This window comes from Hyla sarda, chromosome 13 (assembly GCF_029499605.1).
Source record: "Hyla sarda isolate aHylSar1 chromosome 13, aHylSar1.hap1, whole genome shotgun sequence".
NCBI classification, from domain to species: Eukaryota; Metazoa; Chordata; class Amphibia; order Anura; family Hylidae; genus Hyla; species Hyla sarda.
The window spans coordinates 25991019-26018373 of NC_079201.1; the positions used below are offsets into that span (position 1 = coordinate 25991019).

The 27355-nt window shown below is 42.5% G+C and overlaps 2 protein-coding genes across 35 annotated transcripts in view; both read left to right on the forward strand.

Annotated features, from left to right (window-relative positions):
• LOC130297737 (general transcription factor II-I repeat domain-containing protein 2-like) overlaps positions 1-27355 on the forward strand; it is a 1987867-nt gene that overhangs the window by 1491722 nt on the left and 468790 nt on the right. For 32 of the 34 annotated variants that reach the window (XM_056550554.1, XM_056550557.1, XM_056550548.1 and 29 more), the window contains 3 exons: positions 13376-13617; positions 13720-13826; positions 18847-18906. The gene's annotated coding sequence lies outside the window, so the exon portion shown is untranslated. The remainder of the gene's footprint in view (positions 1-13375; positions 13618-13719; positions 13827-18846; positions 18907-27355) is intronic. The other 2 variants (XM_056550565.1, XM_056550540.1) reach the window with 2 other exon arrangements.
• On the forward strand, positions 1314-6620 carry SOX9 (SRY-box transcription factor 9). Its single transcript, XM_056550530.1, has 3 exons — positions 1314-1981; positions 3414-3667; positions 4242-6620. Exons 1-3 carry the CDS (start codon positions 1551-1553, stop codon positions 5003-5005), a joined length of 1449 nt encoding a protein of 482 aa, XP_056406505.1. The 5' UTR covers positions 1314-1550; the 3' UTR covers positions 5006-6620.

Genomic DNA, 27355 nt, shown 5'->3' on the forward strand with positions numbered 1-27355 from the left:
TTCTGCACCTAACACAAAGCGCAGCACAACTTCTATTCTGCATCTAACACAAAGCGCAGCACAACTTCTATTCTGCATCTAACACAAAGCGCAGCACAACTTCTATTCTGCATCTAACACAAAGCGCAGCACAACTTCTATTCTGCATCTAACACAAAGCACAGCACAACTTCTATGCTGCATCTAACACAAAGCGCAGCACAACTTCTCTCTTACTATCTGCATCTAACACATAGCGCAGCACAACTTCTATTCTGCATCTAACACAAAGCGCAGCACAACTTCTATTCTGCATCTAACACAAAGTGCAGCACAACTTCTATTCTGCATCTAACACAAAGCGCAGCACAACTTCTATTCTGCATCGAACACAAAGCGCAGCACAACTTCTGTTCTGAATATAACACAAAGCACAGCACAACTTCTATTCTGCATCTAACACAAAGCGCAGCACAACTTCTATTCTGCATCTAACACAAAGCGCAGCACAACTCCTGTTCTGCATCCAACACAAAGCGCAGCACAACTTCTCTTGTTCTGCAGCTAACACAAAGCACAGCACAACTTCTCCTATTCTGTATCCAACACAAAGCGCAGCACAACTTCTCTTATTCTGCATCTAACACAAAGCGCAGCACAACTTCTCCTATTCTGTATCCAACACAAAGCGCAGCACAACTTCTCTTATTCTGCATCTAACACAAAGCGCAGCACAACTTCTCCTATTCTGTATCCAACACAAAGCGCAGCACAACTTCTCTTACTATCTGCATCTAACACAAAGCGCAGCACAACTTCTCTCTTACTATCTGCATCTAACACAAAGCGCAGCACAACTTCTCTTACTGTCTGCAGCTAGCACAAAGCGCAGCACAACTTCTCTCTTACTGTCTGCAGCTAGCACAAAGCGCAGCACAACTTCTCTCTTACTATCTGCATCTAACACAAAGCGCAGCACAACTTCTCTCTTACTATCTGCATCTAACACAAAGCGCAGTACAACTCTAAGTCTATCCTTGTCGCTCCCAACAACTTCTCTTATTCCACAGCTATCACAGAGCGCAGTACAACGTCTTTCTCTTCTTGCAGCTACCTAGCACAACTTCCTCTCTCCTCTCCCTGCAGCTAGCACAAAGCGCAGTACGACTTCTCTCTGACTCTCGGCAGCCAGTCAGCACAAAGCACATGACAACTTCTCAGCTTTCTCCCTCTTGTGTGATTTTTTTTTGTGTGTTCTAGAAGAAGCCTCAGCCCCGTCCCCTCCCCGCCGCCCTGGATTGGCTGCGGGGCAGTGTAGTGCTGCTATTTATTCCAGCCTTGCCCACTCCTGCAGACACACTTACAAGTTGACTTGGCATTTTGGGCTCGTTCGCTGAGCGCCCGGGATCTTGCGCACAGGAGCTTGGAGCATTTCCCATATGGTTGATGATTTCCTTCGCAAGAGACTTAGCAGATCAGGCGTTCGGCACTAGAGAGGGGTGAGCTGCCTCCTCTGCTTTTAGTCTCTATTTTATTTCTTTTCTGCCATCACCCTCTGCCCAGCTTTGCGCATGAATCTCTTGGATCCCTTCATGAAAATGACAGAAGAGCAAGACAAGTGCATGTCTGGGGCCCCCAGCCCTTCCATGTCTGAGGACTCTGCGGGCTCCCCTTGCCCTTCTGGATCGGGCTCAGATACTGAGAACACCAGACCCCAAGAAAATACCTTCCCCAAAGGGGATCCTGACATGAAGAAGGAGACAGAGGATGAAAAGTTCCCAGTCTGCATCAGAGAGGCGGTCAGCCAGGTGCTGAAGGGATATGACTGGACCCTGGTACCCATGCCAGTCCGGGTGAATGGATCCAGTAAAAACAAACCCCATGTCAAGAGGCCGATGAATGCCTTTATGGTGTGGGCACAGGCTGCAAGAAGGAAGCTGGCGGATCAGTACCCGCATCTTCACAATGCAGAACTCAGCAAGACCCTGGGCAAACTCTGGAGGTAGGTGCCAGGCTTTAATTCATCTTCCTAAATGTGTGCCCTCTGCATCCATATGAGGTTGGCATGAATGGCTTTGTGCATTGTGGGTAATTTTAGGACTAGTGCAGTGTCCCCTAACCTCTGGCTTGCCATCTGTTGTAACACTACTACTCCCATCAGTACAAAACTAATATTAACTCATTGTTCCCCAACCTGTGGCTCTCCAGATGGGCGTTAAAATGGGGTTTCTTGCGCTGCTTTTTATACTTTTAGTGATAGATTTGGGTCTACATTGCGCAGTCATCTACTTCTATGCAGTGGATTGTTAATTGCTCCGCTCTTTCTACAGGTTACATATGTTGCCCTGTGTTTTGTGCCTTGCTTGTATCACCAGATCGGTGTTTCCCAACCAGTGTGCCTCCAGCTGTTGCAAAACTACAACTCCCAGCATGTCCGGACAGCTGGAGGCACACAGGTTGGGAAACAATGCTCCAGATGGTCCCTGCACCTTATCCATTACTGTACATTGTAGTTAAGGCAGATTTGCTTCACGTTTGTTCTGGATTTATATCTGCCCCATATGAACGTACCCTATAAATATTTGGATTTCTTCGGTTTAACCCCTGCTGGGGCAGGATATAGTTTTGGCTGCTGGAGGGCTCAGGTGAATAGGCTGTAGCCTGAGGTTTTTACTTTTTGGCAGTGAAGGAATGACTCCAACCACTTCAAAGGATCAATCCTACCATTATCTGAGGGCTTCTAGGGGAGGCTATTCACTGCTTTCTTGCTTTGACAGATTAGGATTAGTGGATTATGTTGGGCAAATATATATATATATCTATACAGGGCTCAAGTCCTGCAGGAACGCATGGGAACTGAGTTCCTGCACTTTTTCCACAGCAGGAACACCGTTCCCATTAGCAAGAGTCCTGCAGGACCAGCCCTTGAGTGGAAATCTTGGGTGAGGTCCCTTACTTTTTTTTTCCAACACTTGACCCCTGTATGTATGTATGTGTGTTATATATATATATATATATATATATATATATATATATATATATATGTGTGTGATCGGGGATCAGATTATCTGCACAGGTATAACAGAGAGTCAGTTCATTCTCATTTCTTGTCATAAAAGAATTTATGTCAACACTTACTGCTTACCTGTCTATTATAACAAGAAGTTATTTATATATAGAGAGAGAGAGAGAGAGAGAGAGAGAGAGTTACATATAATATATAATCTGTTGTAATATACTATAATACAGTAATATCTCAAAACATCTTGTCTAATAAGATCATAAAATAAGGAATAGTATATAGTATCCTATAACCCCAATTAGATGCATATTTATAGTTTTATTTTGCTGACCTATGTAATTTTATATAGTTTGCTTCTGGTCTCTTGGCTCTGGAGTGATATATAAGTATCCTTTTCTTGGCATATTTCTAGGTTGCTGAATGAAAACGAGAAGCGACCTTTTGTGGAAGAAGCCGAAAGACTGAGAATCCAACACAAGAAGGATCATCCAGACTACAAGTACCAGCCACGCCGCAGAAAGTCAGTGAAGAACGGGCAGACTGAGCAAGAAGATGGTTCGGAGCAGACCCACATCTCCCCCAATGCCATCTTCAAGGCGCTGCAGGCTGACTCCCCACATTCTGCCTCCAGTATGAGTGAGGTTCACTCCCCAGGGGAACACTCAAGTAAGGAGAATTCCTTTTAATCTGATCTGTTTGTTGATATGCATTAGAAATCTTGATTGCCGGATAGAGATAGCGGTGTTAATGCCAATAGCCGTATGCAATAGAACAGCGTGAGTGTTCTGTCCCTACCTATGATAAATAGAATATTTGGATTCTATAGGGTTTTTTAAGTTTATAGTGGGACTTTTGTTATTTGCAAGTCCCCCACTGTTAGGCTGCTGGACCTAGGATCGGCTCTGCTTATGTAGACTGGTAGATTTCTAAGCCCATACCTTCCAGCATCTGTTGAGTTAAATTTACTGTACAAATGTGGAGTTAACCATTAGCAGAGTTATCACTGTAGTTACATGGCACCTGCTTTGAGGAAACTTTTGTATTCTTTGAGGAGCTGAGATATAAGATATGCAGCACACTCTTACCTAAGCCTTGAAACTTTGTTTGACCCTCCATGTTATCTGCTAGCTCCCCTAAAGAAATAGTGAGAATCCATGTGTGTTTAGCAATGTCAAAAAAAAATTTGGTGATGTTCTGCATTTTTATGAAGTTTAACATTCTGGTTATTTTTTTGCTGCAGGTCAGTCACAGGGGCCACCAACTCCACCAACCACCCCTAAAACAGATGTCCAGCCTGGCAAGCCAGACCTGAAGCGTGAAGGTCGCACCATACAAGAGAGTGGCCGACAGCCCCCTCATATTGATTTCCGTGATGTGGACATTGGAGAGCTGAGCAGCGAGGTGATCTCCAATATTGAGGCCTTTGATGTCAATGAATTCGACCAATACCTGCCACCCAATGGCCACCCAGGAGTCGCCTCCACTCAGGTGACTTATACTGGCAGTTACGGCATTACGAATACAAACAGTGCCACCACCGGGGCTGGGCACACATGGATGTCCAAGCAACAACAGCAACAACCACCTCAGCAGTCCCAGCAACAACACACATTGTCAACTCTAAACAGCGAGCAGAGCCAGTCCCAGCAGAGGACACACATCAAAACCGAGCAGCTTAGTCCAAGCCACTACAGTGACCAGCCGCAGCAGCACTCCCCACAACAGCTCAACTACAGCTCCTTCAACCTCAACCATTACAGCTCTACCTACCCAACCATCACACGCTCACAGTACGACTACACTGAGCACCAAGGCTCCAACACCTACTACAGCCATGCTGCTGGCCAGAGCTCAAACCTCTACTCTACCTTCAGCTACATGAACCCCAGCCAACGTCCCATGTACACTCCTATTGCAGACACAACAGGGGTCCCATCTATTCCCCAGACACATAGCCCGCAACATTGGGAGCAGCCAGTCTACACACAGCTCACCAGGCCATAGAAAAATCACTACAGGCCATTGACTTTCTAAAGACAATTTGCCATCCAGCACAAGTCAAGTAGTGCCCGCTTCATATGTGTGTGCAGCTCATGGCCCTCTGCTGGCAGCCAGCAAGAATGGGCAGAAGACTTCTAAACTGGACTCTCTTGACACCTCTGTATATACAGATAACACAAGAGAAGTACTTTAGAAAAACCAGCAACTTGATTTTCTCGGAGAGACTTTGTAATTCTACATCCTCTGTGAGGACTAGTCTCTATCTGATATATTTTTAGTATGTACTGTGTATGTTCTATTGCCTTTATATGGGGGTTTATACATTTATATTTTAGAAGAAAAAATACATTGTAAGAAGTAAAAAAAAAAAAAGAAAAGAAAAAAAAAGTTCTCTGTTCTCCGACAACTGCTCAAGTAGTTCTACATCATTTGAATTTTTATTCAAATGGAAATATTTTTGTATAAAAATGTTTTTAAAAAAAATTTCATTAAAAAAATTGTTTGTCTTGCATTCTTTTTTTAAAACAAACAAAAACATTGGTCTAAATATTGAGCAGAGAGTTTCCCGCCATATGTAAATCAGACAGTAAATTGTCATGGGATTTACTCAAAGTAGGAAATGTATTTCCATGTTTTACCCAAGTGCCAATTCACAAATATTGTGCTTGTAGATTATAATTCACATGTTGCCTATTGAACGGTTCCAGCCGGCCTCTATACAAGTGCCCTTCAAAATCTCTAAAGATCTCCAGCAGCAAAAGCGATAGAAAGAAAAATTAAAAATTTTTAGTTTTTTTTTGTATTTTTTTGGTTTTTCACCTGTTGTCACGCTCTTAAATTATTTATTTTATAATAAAAAATAATATTGATAAAAAATGCTAAGTAAAAGCGCCCGAACTTTAACGAAAAAAATCTTTTGTACAAAAAAGATATATATTAGCATGCTGCTGATTTTATTTTTGCCTGGTCTTTTCTTTTTTGAGAAGTATGCTTTTTTTGTTAAATTATGGGTTTTTATTGTGTTATTTAGTTTTTTTTTTTCTCAGACTTCTTTTTGTGTTCTAAATTCTTTCCTTTTAGTCTCATTGTAAAACACACAAGATGCTCTAATTTACATGAAAAAAAATTAAATAGCCAAACATTTTTTTTTTTTTGTAGTTATTATTTCCATGCAAAATATTTTTCCAAAAACAGAATTTCTCAACACCTGGTATATGCAAACAGCGTTGTACGGTTGATATCATGTCATCTTTAGAAATCTGTCAACATTTTGTGACAAAATATTTTTTATAAAACAAAATGCAGTTTGACTTTGGCAAATAGTTTTTTAACATTTGCTTAAAAATATTATATACGGTTTATTTTTTTTAAAGGTACAGTCATTTTATTGTTAATTTGTCAAGATAGAGCACTCCACAATGAATGCCTTCCATACAAAAAGTAGGCCTTAATTCCCTCTCAGTTTAGTAACATATACAAAGCTGACTTTTAAAGTCCGTGGATCATTTTATTTTATGTGCAATTTTGTTTTGTTTTTCTATTGTTATTTTCCTGTCTTTGTGAACTTATTCTCTTGTGTATTATTGTTTTGCAATAAATATAAAACAATGTACTAAAAGTGAGATCTTGTGTTTTTGTTACATATAAACTAATAGGGTTAAATGCCCTTAAAAATTAGTTTTCTTAAAAAAAAAAAAAAAAATAGCGCTTCATCTGTTCTCAGGTGTGTGGTATTACAGCTTAGTTCCATTGAAGTGGACAGAGCCAAGTTGAAATACCGAACACAACCTGAGGACAGGTGTGGTGCTGTTTTATGGAAAGCAGCTATGTTTTTCCAGTCCTGGATAACACCTCTAAGACATGAGGGTGGTTTAGTGTCCCAAAACCTAGGAAATAACATGTACCTGGTTAAAACTTTACTCTGACTGCTCCTTATCTGTGTTACATTATGTGAGTATGTATATACAATTTTAGGACTAGCCCTGTGGTTGGATAAGATTGGAAAAACCTAGCTGCTTTCTACCAGAAACTCTGCCACTTTTGTGTATAGGCTGTGTCCTAAAATGGACAGAGATGTCAGCAGAGAGCACTGTGTTTCAAAAAGAAAAAAATTTCCGCTGAAGTATTCAGCAGCTAATAAGTACAGGAAGGATTAAGATTTTTTAATAGAAGTAATTTACAAATCTGTTTAACTTTCTGGCACCAGTTCATTTAAAACAAAAAAAAAGTTTTTCACCCCTTTAATTAAAATACATCCCCTTTTGGATTGTTGGCCTGTATAGAACTGTATACAGAGACATAGGTTGCGTGTGACCGTAGTGTCAAAGCAATACAGGGGTTAATAGATTCTTTAGCAACAGGGGCCCAGAGGCTCCACTGCTACTACACAATACTGCTATATACAGCTATATCATTATGTACAGCGGCGATCTTCAACCTATGACCCTCCAGATGTTGCAAACCTACAACCCCTAACATGCCAACAGTTGTCCGGGCATGCTGGGCAGTGTAGTTTTGCAACAGTTAGAGAGCCACAGGTTGGAAACCACTGATGTACACTCAGTACACACACTCACATGTAATGAAATTGACATGGAAGCAGAGATAAGGACTACAATGACATTTACACACTTTATTTTATAAAGAATGAGAAGCAAGTTGCATAACATTGTGACATTCATGTATTATTTACATTTCTAGATGTCCTCGATACAAATTCTTAGCACTTGGATTGCATGGTTGTGGATATACCGTAGATTTACATTAAGTGGCGCCATCTAGGGACAAAGTAATGTCACACATTGCTGTGAAATTACTAAAGGGCTCCCAAGGCTCCCAGTGTGCCGATATACAGTGATCCCTCAGCTTACAATGGCCTCAACATACAATAGTTTCAACATACAATAGTCTTTTCTGGACCATTGTAAGTTGAAACCAGACTCAACATACAATGCTGTGGAATCTGCAAAACATGTCAATGGCCGGAAGAACTGATCAATCAGAATGGGCATTCACTAGTAAAACCCCTGTATTCCTAAAGTGTATGCACTGACTGGTGTCTGGTAGCGCCCCCTACAGTACAGGGAGGTATTACATGTTCTGTACTACTTTTAACCTATGCCAGGGTTAGCTGCTCCTTTGAACACCAAGTAAGGGCGGCTCCATTTTACTTTTTTTTTTTAGGACACTGTGAGTACTGTACAGGACCCTGAAGAAGCTCCTGTCCTCTACATAGACCAGGGTTTCCCAACGAGGGGGCCTCCACCTGTTGCAAAACTACAACTCCCAGCATGCCCGTACAGCCTTTGGCTGTCCGGGCATGCTGGGAGTTGTAGTTTTGCAACAGCTGGAGGCATGCTGGTTGGAAAACACCGAAATAGACAGTGATTACAGCTCCCAGCAGATCTTTATTACTTTCATATGTAAGGATTTGCTTTATCTATATTAGTTATCTACTTTATTTTTCTTTAATCCTCATTTTTTCCTATTTTTGGATGACATTTTGAGGCTTCAGAACCAATTACCAGGTTTCCATAAAGTTCTGGTCTCAACATACAATGGTTTCATCATACAATGGTCGTCCTGGAACCTATTAATATTGTAACTTGAGGGACCACTGTAGTAGTGAAACGACAGCCTCTTATTGTGTTTTCTGATTGATTTTGTGCTGTACTTTCCATATGTATTGTGTAATGGGGCATAAGAGGTTTATAGAAATCTTCATGTGACAGTACCAGTCCAGGGGGATGCAGTATGGAGACTTAGATGTAGCCATCACATGATTTCTTCTGTAGGTACAGCTGGGTGAAAAGTAGCGCTGACACAGGAAAATCCTTTATCGCTCTATGAACAGGACTTAAAGGGGTACTCCAGTGAAAAACTTTTAAATTTTTTTTAAATCAACTGGTGCCATAAAGTTAGACAGATTTGTAAATTACTTCTATTAAAAAATCTTAATCCTTCCTGTACTTATTAGCTGCTGAATACTATAGAGGAAATTATTTTCTTTTTGAAACACAGAGCTGTCTGCTGACATCATGAGCACAGTGCTCTCTGCTGACATCTCTGTTCATTTTAGGAACTGTCCAGAGCAGCATATGTTTGCTATGGGTATTTCCTTTTACTCTGGACAGTTCCTAAAATGGACAGAGATGTCAGCAGAGAGCACTGTGCTCGTGATGTTAGCAGACAGTTCTGTGTTTCAAACGGAAAATAATTTTCACTGTAGTAGTCAGCTAATAAGTACAGGAAGGATTAAGATTTTTTATTAGAAATAATTTACAAATCTGTTTAACTTTCTGGCACCAGTTGATTAAAAAAAAAAGTTTTTCACTGGAGTACCCCTTTAATGTGCACAACATTATCAAACAGTCATATAAGGTGTAAGTGTGTGATACAACCTGTTGTACTGCTGTTACCATACACATGGACAAGATCAGCACATGAATATCCTGCATGTAAACAGTAACCATGTCAGTGAATAGTCACCCACCAATTCTATTTCCATTCACTGACAGCAGCATACAGCTCTTACGATATTCCTATTATAGCGAAGCCAATTCTCTATGATCATCTCCTCTCATGTGAATATACATGATGTTTTTTATCATATAAACTGTATTATTCTGACAAATAAAAGCAATGCGTTATACATTACTTTTATTTTTATACCGTATTTTTCGTCATATAAGACGCTCCGGCATATAAGACGCACCTAATTTTATAGGATAAAAATCTAGAAAATCAAGATTCTGAACCAAATACAATGTAAAGTATAGGACAGTGATCTTCAACCTGCGGACCTTCAGATGTTGAAAACTACAACTCCCAGAATGCTCAGACAGCCAACATCTGGAGGTCCACAGGTTGAAGACCACTGGTATAGGAGGTAGTACTCACGTGTCCCCTCCGCTCCGGACCGTCACTGCTGCCCTGAATGTCGCCCTCCATCGCTGTCGCCGCATCCCCGGGGTGTCCCCGTCGCTCTGGAACGTCTCTGCTGCCCGGTATCCTCGCTCTCCGTCGCCGCCATGACGTCGCTACGCACACCGCTCCTATTGGATGACGGAACGGCGTGCGCGATGACGACAAAGGAGAGCGCCAGCCATGCAGGGGATCCCGGCACGGAGCAGACACCGAGGAGGCAGGTAAGGTCCCTCCCAGTGTCCTGTAAGCTGTTCGGGACGCCGCGATTTTGCCGCGGCGGTCCCTTACAGCCCGACTGAGTAGCCGGGCTAGTGTTATTCTCCCTTCACACGCGGCGGTCAGCTTTGATCGCCGCGTCTGAAGGGTTAATACAGGGCATCACCGCGATCGGTCATGTCCTGTATTAGCCGCGGGTCCCCGCCGTTGATGGCCGCAGGGACCGCCGCGATAGGTGTGTATTCGCCTTATAAGACGCACCAACTTTTCCCCCCCAGTTTTGGGGAAGAAAAAGTGCGTCTTATACGGTGAAAAATACGGTAATTGTTTGTTAATTATACACTAGATATAATGTAGATATGTATAAGATAGATTGAGAAAAGAAAGAAAGAGGTAGATATGTATGAGAGGTTAGATAATTAGAGAGATAAATGGATAGATATAAGATAGATAGGTAGGTGGAGATATACAAGATAGATAGATAGAAACGAGATTGGTAAATAGATACCATAGATAGATAGAAGCCAAAAACAGTTCTGACCTGCTGACACTTGGACTCCATAGCCCTGTGATGTATCCTGTGGTACTAGCAGCAGATACTGTATGTTGTGATGTGCGGCCTCCATGGATTAGACTTGTTTTCCAAACCATCCCACAAATGATCGATAAATAGGGGGAATTTGGAGGTCAAATCAGCATCTTGATCTTTGTCATGTTTTTCATTCTGAACATGTTTGCAGTGTGGCTGGGAGCATCATCCAACTAAAAGAGGCCACTTCCATGAGGGGATCCTGCTGCCATAAAAGGTGGGCTTGGTCTGTACAATGTTAAGGTACGTGGTACATGTCACAGTAACATCCACATGATGCCAGGACCAGAGGCGTAACTTGTGCAAAACATGCAACAGTGTCCCATGTGCCAATTACAATACTGGTCTCTTATGGGGCAGGTGTGCTTTGGAGCCCCCTTAGGCACCTGGGCCCTGGTGCGACTGCTACCTATGCACCCCCTATAGTTACGCACCTGGCCAGGATCCAGAAAATTGCCCATCACACAGCCCCGACTAGCTTATCTTCCCACAGTGTATCCTGGTGCCATCTCTTCCCCAGGTAAGTGATGCTTAGGCACCCAGCCGTTCACACAATAGGGAAGATTCTTGAAGAATTTTGCGCCAAAATTTTGGTGCGAAAAGTATAGATACGGTATGTGGGACCCTACCCTAAGGCTAAGTTTCTACTTTTCCAGATGTTAGCTATAAATCAATGAGAAATCACTAAATTCTTTATCCACTTTGCAGTTTTCCAGTTTGACCTTTTTTTAATCCTTTTGGCGTTTTTTCACTCTTTTTTGGCGGTTTTGCAAAGTCGCAGCATCTTGAGCCTGTGCCTTTTTTTTCCCTGAAATTGTGGCGTTTTTCTCCCATAGAGGTCTATGGGAGACATGTGGGTTTTAACTTTGGTGTTTTTGCCAGCGGTTTTTATTCTTTTTTGGACTTCAAAAATTCTAAAAAGTGATGGAGCTACCTTTTATTTTAATAATATTTTGTAGGGTACCAATAAAAAAATAGATATTAAAAAAGATACAGTAGTGATGGAAAAATTGTATTTAACAAAATGTATCTGTATTATAACAACATTTTTATACATTTTTAAACAGGGATCAATTTATGTGGGCAGGCAGGGCACAAAAAATTTAGCTGACAGTAATAAAAATGTAGTGTGTGTGTGTTTTTCACTTTTTATTTTTTACATTTTTTAGGTAGTACTACTACGCCCAGCATGGAACATACTGTTCCATGATTTGGAGTAGTAGTACCTGTACTAATTGACAGATCGCCCGTGTCACTTCTGACACCTGTTGCAATCCTCCTGTATATTGTATAGATGCGGCCGGCCGCTCTTCTATGCTCCCCTGCACTGCCGTATATATACACATCTATTCATATTTCCCGCAGAGAGCTGTGATTGGCCAGAGCCGTGATTTTCCGTAGAGAGCTGTGATTGGCCAGATGGATCCAGCCAATTACAACTCTCTGTGGGAAATATGAATAGGTGTATATATATGTCAGTGCAGGGGCCATAGAAGAGCAGCCGGCCACCCGCATCTACACATTATACAGGAGGATCACAGCGGGTGTCAGGAGTGACTATCGCTGCGATCTGTCTATTAAGGCAGGTACTACAGCTCCCAGCATGGAGCAGAGTGTGCTCCATGTTGGGAGCAGTAGTACCTGCACTTAAGGACAGATCACAGTGGGTATCACTACTGACACCAGCTGCGATCATCCTTCATCCCTAAGATGCGGAGCGGCTTTCTCCTGCGCTCGCATCTCTGCTATATTATGGACGATCGCATCAGGCGTCAGGAGTGACACCCGGGTCGATCTGTCTATTAGTACAGGAACTACTACTCCCATCATGGAACAGTGTGTTCCATGATGGGGGTAGTAGTACAGCCTAAATATAAAAAAAAAATGAAAAAAATGTGAAAACCACACACACACACTACATTTTTATTATTGTTGGCTACATTTTTAGTGCCCACCCGCATAAATTGATCACTCTTTAAAAATGTATTCAAATTTAGTTATAAAAAATAATATTAATTTCGTTAAATAAAAAATTTTTCCATCACTACTGCATCATTTTTTTTTTTTGGTACCCAACAAATTTAGAAAAAAAAACCAAAGGGACCAAAAATGCAATTTCCACTCAAATGCAAAAACACCAGAAAAAAACCTAATTGTTAAGTGGAACTAAGTGGAAACTTAGCCTAAAGAGGAAAAATTCTCTTAACTATATAGTTTAGTGAAATAACATGTTTTTATCTATGAGCCTTGAAGTTTTGACACTGGTGCCAAGTTTAAATGATATTTTGCTATCCTTCCCTATGATAGAATTTAGAGATGCCACCAATTGGGAAGCCACATGCAGTGGATCCAAGAGTCAACTATGGTTTGTCCCAGATGATCAGTGTTATTCACTTCACCTGTGATTGGTTTATTGATGTAGCTGTATGTCGTAAGTGGGATGTACTTTTGGCTAAATGCCACACATGTATGTCAGAGTAATGGGGCAGGCACATTTTTGACTGGTGGTTTTCATAAATGCAGAATGTATCAACCAAACTGTCATTTAAACAAACTTTGAATAGTACAAACAAATATAAGAAAATTATTAGATAAAAAACACTTCTTGTTATCAAGGTTCTTCCCTCTCCCCTTCTCTCCAGTGAGACTGTATTCCACTCTGAAAATTATCTCAGCTTTGTCCTGTGTCTGCAAGACAAGCAATACAAGTCTATGGAAGGAGCTCTGCCCACCAGCTCTGGGATAACTAAAATTATAGATGAAGCATGCAGAGCAGAACTTTGCTAAAAATGCAATATACAAGTTATATAATGACCATAAATAGTGCTTCTCCTCATGTACACACACAGGGAAGCCTACCCTGAAAAGTCACTTGAAATGACAGGTATGCTTTAACTCTCAGATAATGTCTTACTTGGCAGGCCATGCTGGGACATGTGACATCACTTTTATGTCATTTATGTTTCATTCTTCATAATTTTTCCAGATTCCTTTACACTGAGTGTAGTTGTTCAGGGATGTCCTAGAATCATCATGGAAGATGAGAATATCAGGTGCCACAAAAATGTGCACAATTTTATTGGAAGACATTAGGTAAGTACTGCTCTGTCTCTATAAAGCATCAGGGCTCTATCTCTATAAAGCATCAGGGCTCTATATACAGTATCAGGGCTCTATCTCTATACAGTATCAGGGCTCTATCTCTATACAGTATCAGGGCTCTATCTCTATACAGTATCAGGGCTCTATCTCTATAAAGTATCAGGGCTCTATCTCTATACAGTATCAGGGCTCTGTCTCTATACAGTATCAGGGCTCTGTCTCTATAAAGTATCAGGGCTCTGTCTCTATAAAGTATCAGGGCTCTATCTCTATAAAGCATCAGGGCTCTATCTCTATAAAGCATCAGGGCTCTATCTCTATACAGTATCAGGGCTCTGTCTCTATACAGCATCAGGGCTCTGTCTCTATACAGTATCAGGGCTCTGTCTCTATACAGTATCAGGGCTCTGTCTCTATAAAGTATCAGGGCTCTATCTCTATAAAGTATCAGGGCTCTGTCTCTATACAGTATCAGGGCTCAATCTCTATACAGTATCAGGGCTCTATCTCTATAAAGTATCAGGGCTCTGTCTCTATAAAGTATCAGGGCTCTGTCTCTATAAAGCATCAGGGCTCTATATACAGTATCAGGGCTCTATCTCTATACAGTATCAGGGCTCTATCTCTATACAGTATCAGGGCTCTGTCTCTATAAAGTATCAGGGCTCTATCTCTATACAGTATCAGGGCTCTGTCTCTATACAGTATCAGGGCTCTGTCTCTATACAGTATCAGGGCTCTGTCTCTATAAAGTATCAGGGCTCTATCTCTATACAGTATCAGGGCTCTGTCTCTATAAAGTATCAGGGCTCTGTCTCTATAAAGCATCAGGGCTCTATCTCTATAAAGCATCAGGGCTCTATCTCTATAAAGCATCAGGGCTCTATCTCTATACAGTATCAGGGCTCTGTCTCTATACAGCATCAGGGCTCTGTCTCTATACAGTATCAGGGCTCTGTCTCTATAAAGTATCAGGGCTCTGTCTCTATAAAGCACCAGGGCTCTATCATTATAAAGCATCAGGTTCACGGCCTCCATATAGTAAGCTAGTTTCTAAGGCCCGCAGGTTACCAGACACCGCAATCTGGGTGACAGGAGGATGTACCGAGTAGAGAACCAGCAGCCCCGCCTCCCTGGCCTCCTTAGTGACGTCACAGGCTCCTCCCTGCTCTCCTCTGCGGTCCAGAGAGAGGGTGAGGGGAGGGGCTGAGAGAGCTCCGTGCTGCTCCTGCAGGTTGGGCGCCATCTTGTGGAGCCGCCTGGAGCGTTGCTGCATAAAATGTAAGTGTGTGTGGTGTGTGTGCGTTAGTATATAATGTGCATATCTGTGTGTGTATATGTGTCTGTGTGTGTGTATATATATATATATACATATATATATATATATATATATATATATATATATATATATATATATAGTGTGTGTGTATATAAGTGTAGTTATCTGTCGGTGTATATAAGTGTACATATGTATGTGTGTGTGTATAATGTGTATGTAATGTGCACTCGTGTGGTGTCTGTGACATGTGAAATATGTATAAAATATGTCTGGAATTATATGTAGAATTCCATAGAGAGTAGTCCAGCACTTTGTTCCACAGTATTAGGTCATGTTCACACTATCAGTTTGGTTTGTGAGGTAAAAATCATGTTTTTTTTTTTTTACCTCAGAAACGCACTTTTTTATTACTTGAAAATAGCCTCTCATTGATTCCAGTGGGAACTTTGTGTAAAATGAGCATGTTTAATGTTTTTTGTCTGTCTAAAGGCTGTGTTTCCCAACTGGGGTGCCTCCAGCTGTTGCAAAACTACAACTCCCAGCATGCCCGGACAGCCAATGCCTGTCCGGGGCATGCTGGGAGTTGTAGTTTTGCAACAGCTGGAGGCACCCCGGTTGGGAAACACTGGTTTAAGACCATGTTCACATAAACAAAAACCACGTGTATAAAATTCACATAAAATCTGCTTAAAATGCTTCTTTTCACTGTTTTTTTTCCCCCACTTTTTTGTAACTTTTTACAGTTTTCTGAGAATTTTTTTTCTTTTGGAGCCATTTTTTTAGGTGTTTTTTTTTTTTTGAAGCAGCACTCTGTGGTGTCTGTGACAATGTATAAAATATATATAAAATGTGTTTGTAGATATATGTAGGATTCAATAGAGAGAAGTGCAGCACTTTGTTTCACAGTATTAGGGCATGTACACACTATCAGTGTGGTCTGTGAGGTAAAAATCATGATTTTTATTTTTTTTTACCTCAGAAAAGCACTTTTTTTAATTTTATTATCCGGGGCATGCTGGGAGTTGTAGTTTTGCAACAGCTGGAGGCATCCCAGTTGGGAAACACTGGTTTAAGGCCATGTTCACATAAACAAAATCTGCTTAAAATGCTTCTTTTCACAGTTTTTTTTTCCACTTTTTTGTAACTTTTTTTACAGTTTTCTGTGAAATGTTTTCTTTTGGAGCCATTTTTTGTGGTGTTTTATTTTTGTAATATATATATATATATATATATATATATATATATATATAATTTATTTTTATTTTTTTATTTTTTTTGAAGCAGCACTCTGTGGTGTCTGTGACAATGTATAAAAATGTGTTTGTAGATATATGTAGGATTCAATAGAGAGAAGTGCAGCACTTTGTTTCACAGTGTTAGGTCATGTTCACACTATCACTGTGGTCTGTGAGGTAAAAATCGTGTTTTTTTTTTTTTTACGTCTAAACCCACTCTTTTTAATTGAATATAGCCTCTCATTAATTTCAGTGGAAGCCTTGTGTAAAATGTGCGTTTTTATTGTTCACACTAACAAAAATCACATGTATAAAATTCACCCAAAAATCTGCTTACAATTTTCTTTTTTTTTTTTTTTTTGTACATACAGTATTTGGTCCTTTTTTCAGGTATTTTTTTTGGGAGCAGTATTTGGAATGTTTTTTTTTTTTCACTACACAGCCAGGGTGCAGTCTCAAGAAAAGATTTTGTATATGGCATGGCTTCTAACCAAAAACCATACCAACATGCACAATAAAACTCTACAAAATAAAGCACAAGTGGTTTTTAAGCTCTCACACCACTGTTTAGTGACATATCACTTATATTTTAAATGTTAAAAAAGCATTACAAAACCCAAGACTCCCATTGAAAATAATAGTTTTCAAGCAAAAAAAAAAGCATGTTGTTGTCTCCTCAAACAACATGTGAACACACCCTGAAGAAGGCTGAATTCACACTTCGTTTTTTACATTACGGGTGCCGGATCCGGCTGGGGAGGGGCAAACCGGGCGCTCCCGTACCCCAGCCGGACCAGCGCTGAACTCGGTGGCTCCAGTCGGCTAATTTTTGACCCGTATGTGGTTTCCTGACCGGACCTAAAACTGTAGTATACTGCGGTTTTAGGTCCAGTCAAAAAAACGGATATGGGTCAAAAATGAGCCGACCGGAGTCACCGTTTGACTCCGGTCGGCTCATTAAAGTGAATGGATCCGGCATCCGTAATGTTAAAACGAAGTGTGAATGCAGCCGAACAAGTCACTTATCAATTTTTTGATTTGTTTTGAAGAGGTCTGTGAGATGCAAAACTGTGCCAAAAATGGCTCTAAACACCATGACATATTTTGAGACCCCCACCCTGGCTTTGTACTAAAAAAGCTGATTATGAAGCTGTTTTAAACATGTTTTATCCATGTGAACACATTCTTAAAATTTTGTTCAAATACCTTTCTAAGGCTAAGTTTCCACTTGGTTATTTTTCTGGCAGTTTTTGGAAAACTTCCACTGCAGTTTTTGAGCCAAAGCCAGAAATGTATTCAAAAGGAATAACACATATATAGGAAGGACTTATACTTCTTCCTTATGGATCCACTTCCGACTTTGGCTCAAACACTGCAGTGGTAGTATTCCAAAAACTACCAGAAAAAAAACCCTAGTGGAAACTTAGCCTTAAGCCAGTTTCGCACAAGTGTATTGTACTGTACGCCAAAAATGCTGCGCTGCGTTTCTTTGGGTGAAAAACGCAGTGGCTAGATGTTAGCTGCAAGTCAACAGGGACCTATGAAATGCTATACCTACTCGACTTTTTTTTTTTGTCTTTGCCGTTTTTTTCCTCTCCTCTTTGGCAGTTTTCAATGTTTTGGGGCTTTTTTTTTTCACTGAAATTGGTGGTTGGCTATGGGGGAGACAAACCCCCATTACAAATGCAATGTAGGTTTTACATTGGCATTTTCTGGTGGTTTTTTTTTCACCTTTTTCTTTTTTCTTTTTTTCATTAAGAGTTAAAAAAATGGGGTGGACACAGGTACAGGAAAAATTGCCAAAGGATAGAAAAGCAGTTTCCATACAAAGGCAAAAAGCCAGAAATAAAACACAAAAAAACACAGTGGGAGTTTTTCTGGCATTTTCCTGCATTTTTTTCTGGATAAAAAAAGCTCTGGCAAAAAAAAAAAAAAAAAAAAAAAAATGAGGGGAAATTTTGACTTATGGCTTGTTTGTATCCACATGGGTGGATTTTATTGTGAACTCACAGTGAGTTTGAATGGGGCGGGCTCTCCACTGCAGAAAAGAATCCAGCACAGACCCCAATCACTTAAATCAATGTTGCAGGTTCTCAAACTTGCAATGGGAAATGTGGTGACCAAACCTAACCCCATCCCCCCCACACAGCGCTTTTTCAGGTGTTTTGTGTGTGCCAAAAAGCACTACAGACAGATTATATCAGAAAGTCAGTTGGTAAATACAATGGGGGTTTATGAGAACTTGTGCAGAGGAAAAGTTGCCCATAACAACCAATCAGATTTCTTTCATTTTTCAGAGGCCTCATACCTAGCTACCTCATATCTATCTATCCATCCATCTATCTACCTACCTACCTACCTATCCATCCATCTGTCTCATATCTACCTATCACACGAGTTCGGTAGTGATACCAACCCTCATGGATGGCGCATTGAGGGGATATACAAATATAAAACTTCACCAGCAATTCCCATATCTGGCTTTATTTTCCATCAGGGGTTGAAGAAGATGAAGAAGAGATGTCGGGGTTGATTCACCAGGATGAGGAAACAGAAGGTAAGGATCACCAGGATTATATTGTCCATGACTAGTTGTAGCTGCCTTAAAGGAAAACTGTCAGCTTGCTCCCCCCCGCACTAACCAGCGGTACTGGCTGGTAGTGCGGGGGACACTGATCAGTTTGATGCTTACCGTGCCCAAATCTGCCGCGCCGTTTGGCTGTAATGTTCGATTTTCGGTATATGCTAAGGAGGTGCTAACTGGCACCGGCCGGGCTAACTGGCACTCTGACGTCAGCACCGCCCAGCTCATCAGTATTCATCGCCGGCGGCGACGAAGTCAGAGTGCCAGTTAGCCAGGCCAGTAGCGCTGGTTAGTGCGTGGTTAGTCATGGCCGTAAATGTTGGCACCCCTGAAATTTTTCAAGAAAATTAAGTATCACTCACAGAAAGGGATTATGTTTTGTTTTTTAATTGCCATGTTTTAACACCTGTACCTTTATTTTTTTTTTCCGCATACCAGGCTGTATTTGCGCCATAATCTGTTTTTTGTATCGGTACCATTTTGGTATTGATCTGACTTTTTAATCGCTTTTTAACTTTTTTTTCTGGGATATTATAAAAATTGCAATTCTGTGGTTTGATATTTTTTTACATTTACCGTACGGGATACATAATGTTATATTTTAATAGGTTGTACAATTACGCACGAAGCGATAGCAAATATGTTTATTTTTATTATGTTTACATGTTTTTATATAGGAAAAGGGGGTGATTTGAACTTTTAACATGGAAGGGGTTAATGCAGCGGTCTTCAAACTGTGGCCCTCCAGATGCTGCAAAACTACAACTCCCAGCATGCCCGGACAGCCAATCTGTCCTGGCATGCTGGGAATTGTAGTTTTGTAACATCTGGAGGGCCACAGTTTGGAGACCACTGGGTTAATGTGTGTCTTTCAAACTTCTATTAAAACTTTTTTTTTTTTTTTTACACTTTATTACACTTATGAGGAATCATTAGATTCCTCATACAGATGAATAGAGTTCTATTGAACTCTATTAATCTGTGTGCTCTGTGATGCATTGATAGAGCCTAGTCCAGCCAGGATCCATCAATGACAGAGCCAGGACAGGAGGAAGCAGAGGTAAGCCCTCCGGCCACCTCTATAGGGGGTGGGGGGGGGGGTGGGGGGGGGGCGATCCACCCCACTAGCCCACCAGGGAGCATTCACATGTCCCTTTAGATGCCGCTGTCAGCTTAGACAGCGGCGATCTAAAGGGTTAATAGCCAGCCGCTGCGATCGCCGCATGCTGGATATTAGCGGCGGCCCCCGGCTACTGAGAACAGCCAGGGGCTGCAGAGTATGGAGCGGGCAGGAATCCCGAGCCCGCTCCATACAGACTGCAGAGCGCCGCATTCATCTCCCCTTGCAGACGTGCCTCCTCCCCTCAGCTCTCCGAAGCTACAGCTGGGGGGAGTGAAGGCAGAGGATGCAGATCTGCACGGGGAGCAAGAAGCCATGCCCCCTCATCTCCCCCCGCACGTCTGCAGAGCAGGGGAGAGAAGACAAATACACAGCTTCTCATCTCCCCTCCTCTGCTTCGGAGGAAACAGGTTTTTACAGCCGGGGGGCTGCAGAGTATGGAGCGGGCAGGAGTCAGGTGTCCTCTCCATACAGACTGCAGAGGTCCTCAGCGCTTGTCAGGTCCGGCCCTGCTTGCCCGAAGCGGGCTAAGGGCCGGAAAATTTCACCTGCCCGGCACCCGAAACTGCTTGTCCCGGGCGTCGGGCGATAGGAATTCCACATCCCTGTTCTTAGATTTCATGATGCCTTGCACACATTCAAGGCACCCAGTGCCAGAGGCAGCAAAACAACCCCAAAACATAATTGAACCTCCACCATATTTCACTGTAGGTACTGTGTTCTTTTTTTTGTAGGCCTCATTCCATTTTCAGTAAACAGTAGAATGATGTGCTTTACCAAAAAGCTCTATCTTGGTCTCATCTGTCCACAAGACATTTTCCCAGAAGGATTTTGGCTTACTCAAGTTCATTTTGGCAAAATGTAGTCTTGCTTTTTTATGTCTCTGTGTCAGCAGTGGGGTCCTCCTGGGTCTCCTGCTATAGCGTTTTATTTCATTTAAATGTCGACGGATAGTTCACGCTGACACTGATGCTCCCTGAGCCTGCATGACAGCTTAAATGTCTTTGGAACTTGTTTGGGGCTGCTTATCCACCATCCAAACTTTCCTGCGTTGACACCTTTCATAAATTTTTCTCTTCCGTCCACGCCCAGGGAGATTAGCTACAGTGCCATGGATTGTAAACTTCTTGATAATGTTGCGCACTGTGGACAAAGGCAAATCTAGATCTATGGAGATGGTCTTGTAACCTTGAGATTGTTGATATTTTTCCACAATTTTGGTTTTCAAGTCCTCAGACAGTTCTCTTTTCCTCTTTCTGTTGTCCATGCTTAGTGTGGCACACACAGACACACAATGCAAAGACTAAGTGAACTTCTCTCCTTTTTATCCGCTTTCAGGTATGATTTTTATATTGCCCACACCTGTTTCTTGCCCCAGGGGAGTTTAACCTCTTAAGGACTCTGGGCGTACCTGTACGCCCTGAGTCCGCTCCCTTTCTATAACGATGGGCCACGGCGTGGACCCGCATCATAGAGGGTCGGGCCCGGCCTCTAACAACTGTCGGGACCCGTGGCTAATAGCGTGCGGCACTGATCGCGGTGCTGCACACTATTAACCCTTTAGACACGGTTTTCAAAGTTGATAGCCACGTCTAAAGTGAAAGTAAACTACTCACGGCTAGCTCAGTGGGCTGTTCGCGACTGCCACGGCAAAATCGCGGCATCACGAACAGCTGGAGCACACAAGGAGTGTGACTGCTCCGTGCCTGAGATCTAGGCATGAGCTATCAAGCGGCAGAATCATTGATTAATGTTATCCTATAACAATGATGAATGTAATAGATCAGTGTGTGCAGTGTTCTAGCCCCCTATGGGCTATTGTCAAGATGTGGATGGATCCTTTTTTTTTCTGAGTTCATATATGACCATCACGCAGTGCCTACAGAAAGGACCATAATTCCTACACCATAAAGTACCCAAAGATAGATGGATAAAGAGAGTTAGAGGCAATATTTTATATTAGTGGGGACAGCTTTTATTATGTTATTAGAAAAAACCTGTCATGTGTTTTATTCCGCCCAAACCACAGGGAGCAGGGTCCCGGAACATTTTCATTTACTCTGAAAAGCTGAGGTGTTTCAGAGAAATTGGTAGGCTTATAAATCTGCAAGGTCACAGGGGGCGGGCGGCAGTCCTTGTAGCTGCTCCCCACCCAGCTGGCCTTGGGAGGTTTGTCTCTTTCTGTCAGCAGCTGCTGCCCCTCCCCAATGACTACCGTGTCTCTCCGAAAATAAGACCGGGTCTTATATTAATTTTAGTCACAAAAAACACACTTAGGGCTTATTTTCAGGGTAGGGCTTATTTATTTATGGTATGTACCTTGAACAACATGGGGGGGGCTGTAGCAGTGTCAAGGACGGGGGGCTGTAGCAGTGTGGAGGAGGGGGGCTGTAGCAATGTGGAGGATGGGGGGGCTGTAGCAGTGTGGAGGATGGGGGGCTGTAGCAATGTGGAGGATGCCGCCCCCCCCCCCCACTTTCCACACTGCTACAGCCCCCCATCCTCCACACTCCTGCAGCCCCCCATCCTCCCCTTCCCCAGTCGTCCTCCACACTCCTACAGTGCCCCCCACCCCTCTGCCATAATAAACTACGGTACACATTTCATCCCCTGCAGAGACCAGCACTTCCCTACCTTCATACAGTAGCGGTCGCAACTTGTACTGTACAGAAGCTGCAGCTCTCGGCGGCGGCGGGATCTCCTTCTGTTGCTTAGCAGCCGGGGGCAGGGACACGTCTGCCAGTTGATTACCCCTGACCTAGGTCTTATTTTCGGGGTAGGGCAGCCCACCCTGATAATCCTGATAGGGTTTACTTTCGGGGTAGGCCACGTTTTCAGCCATATGGAACCGCATACGGCTGGGGGGAACTAAAACTGGGCGCTCCCGTATCCCTGCCGTATGCTACCCGTATCTGATTTATTTCAGTGAGCCGACTGGAGTGAAACGCTGACTCCGGTCGGCTAATTTTTGCCCGTATGCGGTTTTCCACCAGACCTTAAACCGTGGTCATCGTTTCCGTTTCACTCCAATCGGCTCATTACAATGAATTACATACGGGCGGCATACGGCAGGGATACGGGAGCGCTCGGTTTCAGCTTCCCCCAGCCGTATGCGGTCCCGTGTGGCTGAAAACTTGGTGTGAATCCAGCCTTACCTGGGTCCTGGAGGCTTTTTTAAGCTATGATTTCTCTGAAATGCAGAGCGTTTCAGAGTAAATCATAATGTTCTGTGAGAGTTGCGTTGATGCTCAGTGGCCCAGGAGTTTCTCCTCCACCTCTATTGGTCAGTTACTGTAGCTTTTTTCTACTCTGGTCCAGAAAGCCAGAAGTGGATCCAGTAGGAAGGAGAATTATATGTATATTTCCCATTCCTTTTGATAGGGGATAAAATGTCTGATCACATGGGTCCCCCTGCTAGGGCCCCCCGTTACTTCCCACAGCACTCGGCGTTCTAATCAAACTCTGGGTTGCTGCGGCAGTGGTCATGACCTCACAGCCATGCCACCTCGTGATTTCACGCCTCGCCCCCTCCATTCATAAACATGAATGGAGGGGGTATGGCATGATGTCATGAGGGGGCATGGCTGTGAGGTCACGATCACGGCCTCCGGCTCCAAGCGTTCTGAACAAAATGTTCAAAACGCCAAAGCATCAGAGTACCCCTTTAAGGGGTTAAGCCTCCCAATCAGCTGCTGTATGCCCTGGAGGAGTCATGTAGTCTTTTCTGTCTGACCACAGTGCTCTCTGCTGCCACCTCTGTCCGTGTAAGGAACTGTCCAGAGCAGGCACAAATCCCCATAGCAAACCTCTCCTAATCTGGACAGTTCCTGACATGGACAGAGGTGGCAGCAGAGAGCACTTTGGTCAGACAGAAAAGAACAACTCAACTTCAGCAGCTGATAAGTACTGGAAAGATTAATATTTTTTTAATTGAAGTAATTCACAAATGTGTATAACTTTCTGGCACCAGTTGATTTAAACATTATATTTTTGTCCGGAGTACCTCTTTAATGAAATATTTCATCTAATGAGCCATGTATAACAAATGCAAGTACTTAAAACCCTGGCGTGTAAGTTTTTGCATTAGCTAACATTGTCTCCCTATTATTGGACACACTTCTTACAAATTTAACAAACATTACTGTAGACTATTGCTTGCATTATATTGTTTTTCTTTTGCGAAGATTAACATTGAGCATCTTTTGCAGCATACATGAGGCAGTTTGCTTGACTTGTGTCGACCATGACACGAACTGCTGGCCGACATGACTCCTCCATGTAATGTAATCTATGGGAGAGACGGTGATACAGCGTTCGTGTATCTCTGACTCTCCCATAGAGATACGTGGTGGGGATGTGTCTTACCTGTGGATAGGGGATATATGTTTTTTTAGACTGGACTGCTCCTTTAATGCCTTTTGCTGTAGGGGCTTTCTGACTGAAGACGTTATGATTAGAGATGAGCGAACTTACAGTAAATTCGATTCGTCACGAACTTCTCGGCTCGGCAGTTGATTTGTTCAGCTTTCAGGTGCTCCCGTGGGCTGGAAAAGGTGGAGACAGTCCTAGGAGACTCTTTCCTAGGACTGTATCCACCTTTTCCAGCCCACCGGAGCACCTGAAAGCTGAACTCATTTATGCAGGAAAAGTATCAACTGCCGAGCCGAGAAGTTCGTGACGAATCGAATTTACTGTAAGTTCGCTCATCTCTAGTTATGATGTTAGTATTCGGTCTGAATCCTATGTGCACTCTGTCGGCAGCAGCAGTTTACTGTATATTCTGACACGTTATTGTGAAAACTGTAGGGGACTCATAACTCCTTTCAGCCTAAGGCTAAGTTTCCACTTGGTTTTTTTTCTGGCAGTTTTTGGAGCACGGCCACTGCAGTTTTTGAGCCAAAGTCAGAAGTGGATCCATAAGGGAGAAGAAGTATAAGTCCTTCCTTTATATGTCCTATTCCATTTGAATACATTTCTGTCTTTGGCTAAAAAAACTGCAGTGGCCGTGCTCCAAAAACTGCCAGAAAAAAACCAAGTGGAAACTTAGCCTTACTGAAGCAATTCCAATAAATCAGAGGGGATTGCCCTTCAAGCAATTGCCTTATTTATTTGGAATCAGGCCTTAAACCCGGTTCCATGTATAGTTTTATTTTATATTATATTCAATTGTATCAAAGAATGTGAAGATCTTATGTTTGCTGCCTTTACCTGGTGTGGTCCCTGCGGAATGCAGGAGGTGTTTCTCGAAACCCAATGAAGCAAACACAAGAGTGACAGCTTCCTCTCCCCACCCAGAGACAGACCTCAGTGTCACCTGCTTCACCTGCTACAGTGGAGGCCCATGCACTCTACCTGACTGCACTTGTAAGTGGAAAGGCATGCAGTAGGGTCACAGTTCATAGTGGAGTATATTTTGGAGGAAAGTGCCAGAACAAGTCCGGAAAAGCAAAAACAAGCAAAGGGAGTGGATGCAGAGAGTAAACTTAACAGTGTATGTGGATGTCTTCTGCCACAGCTTATTCTGACATACAGAAGATTTGTGTGCCATCCACAGTCATTAATGCACTCCAGGTCTCTGTGCAGATTAATGTTGACCCATGATGCCAGGGGTAAAACTGTGAGAACCGTGTCATATATTTATGTTATCTGTGGGGTTTATAGTAGTACAAACTGATATCTCTACCGTTATTACCATGAGCTAAATAGCTCGTACTGCAAGGGGATGCATGTTATGTGCACTAACACATTGTAACAAACTTCAAGGTTAACAATTGCATGGACACAAAAAAATACCACATCAAAGTCAGTTTTGTAGTTTTGCTAAATTATGAAAAAGAGTAATTTTCCCACAGCAGCATTGGTAAATTATCCAGCTTCTCAAAATTGATTTAAATAAAAGGAGATCCAAGAAAGGGAGATGAATCGCGCTGCCACAAGAAGTATATATGGGTAAATTTATTGCACACAAAGGATCCACGCAACCGCCTGACGAAAAAGCCAGAACGGCTTTGAAATGCGTTGCGTGGATCCTTTGTGAGCAATAAATGTACCCATATATACTTCTTGTGGCAGCGCGATTCATCTCCTTTTATCTATATTTGCACCTGGACGCTGGGAGCCGCAGCAGCCATGATTACATTGATTGTTGTGCCTCCATTCGCACAACTCGCATAGGTGAGTGCGTTTTGATCTCATCCATCAGGTTCCCTCCAGGGGCGAGCACCCTGTTCTCTTTTGTATTTTCAAAATTGATTTAGGACAGGTCATGAATATTAGATTGGGGTGTGTCATACTCCTATCAGTTGTTTGAAGGGGCACAATGTTTACATCTATCATACTTTGAGGAGCGGCGGTGCAAGAAACTGCAGCATCGACCTGTTCAGATGAGTGCAGGAATTGGGCATATTACAAGTAAACATTGTAGAAGTTGTGGCATCGCCAGAGTTGTCAGGAGTCAGGTCATCTGGATTATACCTTTTAATTTCCTTTTGTAATCACCTGTATCCTTGCAGGTGATCTTCATATCTATAAACTATGGATATCATCAGAAGTTGGTCAACCATACAAAATGTATCCATCCATCCAGTGTGAGAAGGAGCTCAGTTATATTCCACGGTATTTGCAAAATCTCATTAGCTCTGTATTATATGCAAATGAACTTCTGTCCATAACAACAATTCATTTGCATGCCGGCCGAGACCAATGATGTCAGACACCAGTCTCTGGGCTCAGTTCTGGTCTCTCAATGTATTTGAACTGATGATGATTAAATTCAGCCATACAAAACTTTATCCAACTTTATACGAATCCACAAGTCACATGTCCCTCATTTAAAGCTATATAAGAATGTAAGTTTATATGGTGTAAATACGGTAATGCATCCTGTTTAGTTGTCTGTTCTCACTCCCCCCACCCCCCGGTATGTTTTCTTATCCTCCCATTAGCATCGCTCTGCATAAATGCCAATCCATACTCATTATCATGCAAATTGCTCAAATGACAGCATTGCATCCTGGACAACCCAGGAATAGCGTGCAGAGATTTCTCACGCTGAATCAACCAATGCTAACCCGTGGCTTGCAGAGTGTGCACAGCTTTGCCTGACCTCATTGTGGAGTGGTGCAAGGCTGGGAGCGCTTTCCAGCATAGTGCTTTTATAGCTGGCTTACATCACCCCAAAAGCACCAGCATTAGATAACCACTTGGGTTCTCAGAGAAATCAAAAGCAACAAAACTTTCCCCCCCTTCAGGGATGCACCAAATCCCTATTTTTGTATTCTTCTGAATGCAGCATCAAACTAT

Excerpts from the sequence above, each read along its gene's own strand:
- SOX9 (XM_056550530.1), top strand. The coding sequence starts at position 1,551 with ATGAATCTCTTGGATCCCTTCATGAAAATGACAGAAGAGCAAGACAAG. Across the intron at positions 1,982-3,413 it reads ACCCTGGGCAAACTCTGGAG|GTTGCTGAATGAAAACGAGA; the intron begins GTAGGTGCCAGG and ends GCATATTTCTAG. Across the intron at positions 3,668-4,241 it reads CTCCCCAGGGGAACACTCAA|GTCAGTCACAGGGGCCACCA; the intron begins GTAAGGAGAATT and ends TTTTTGCTGCAG.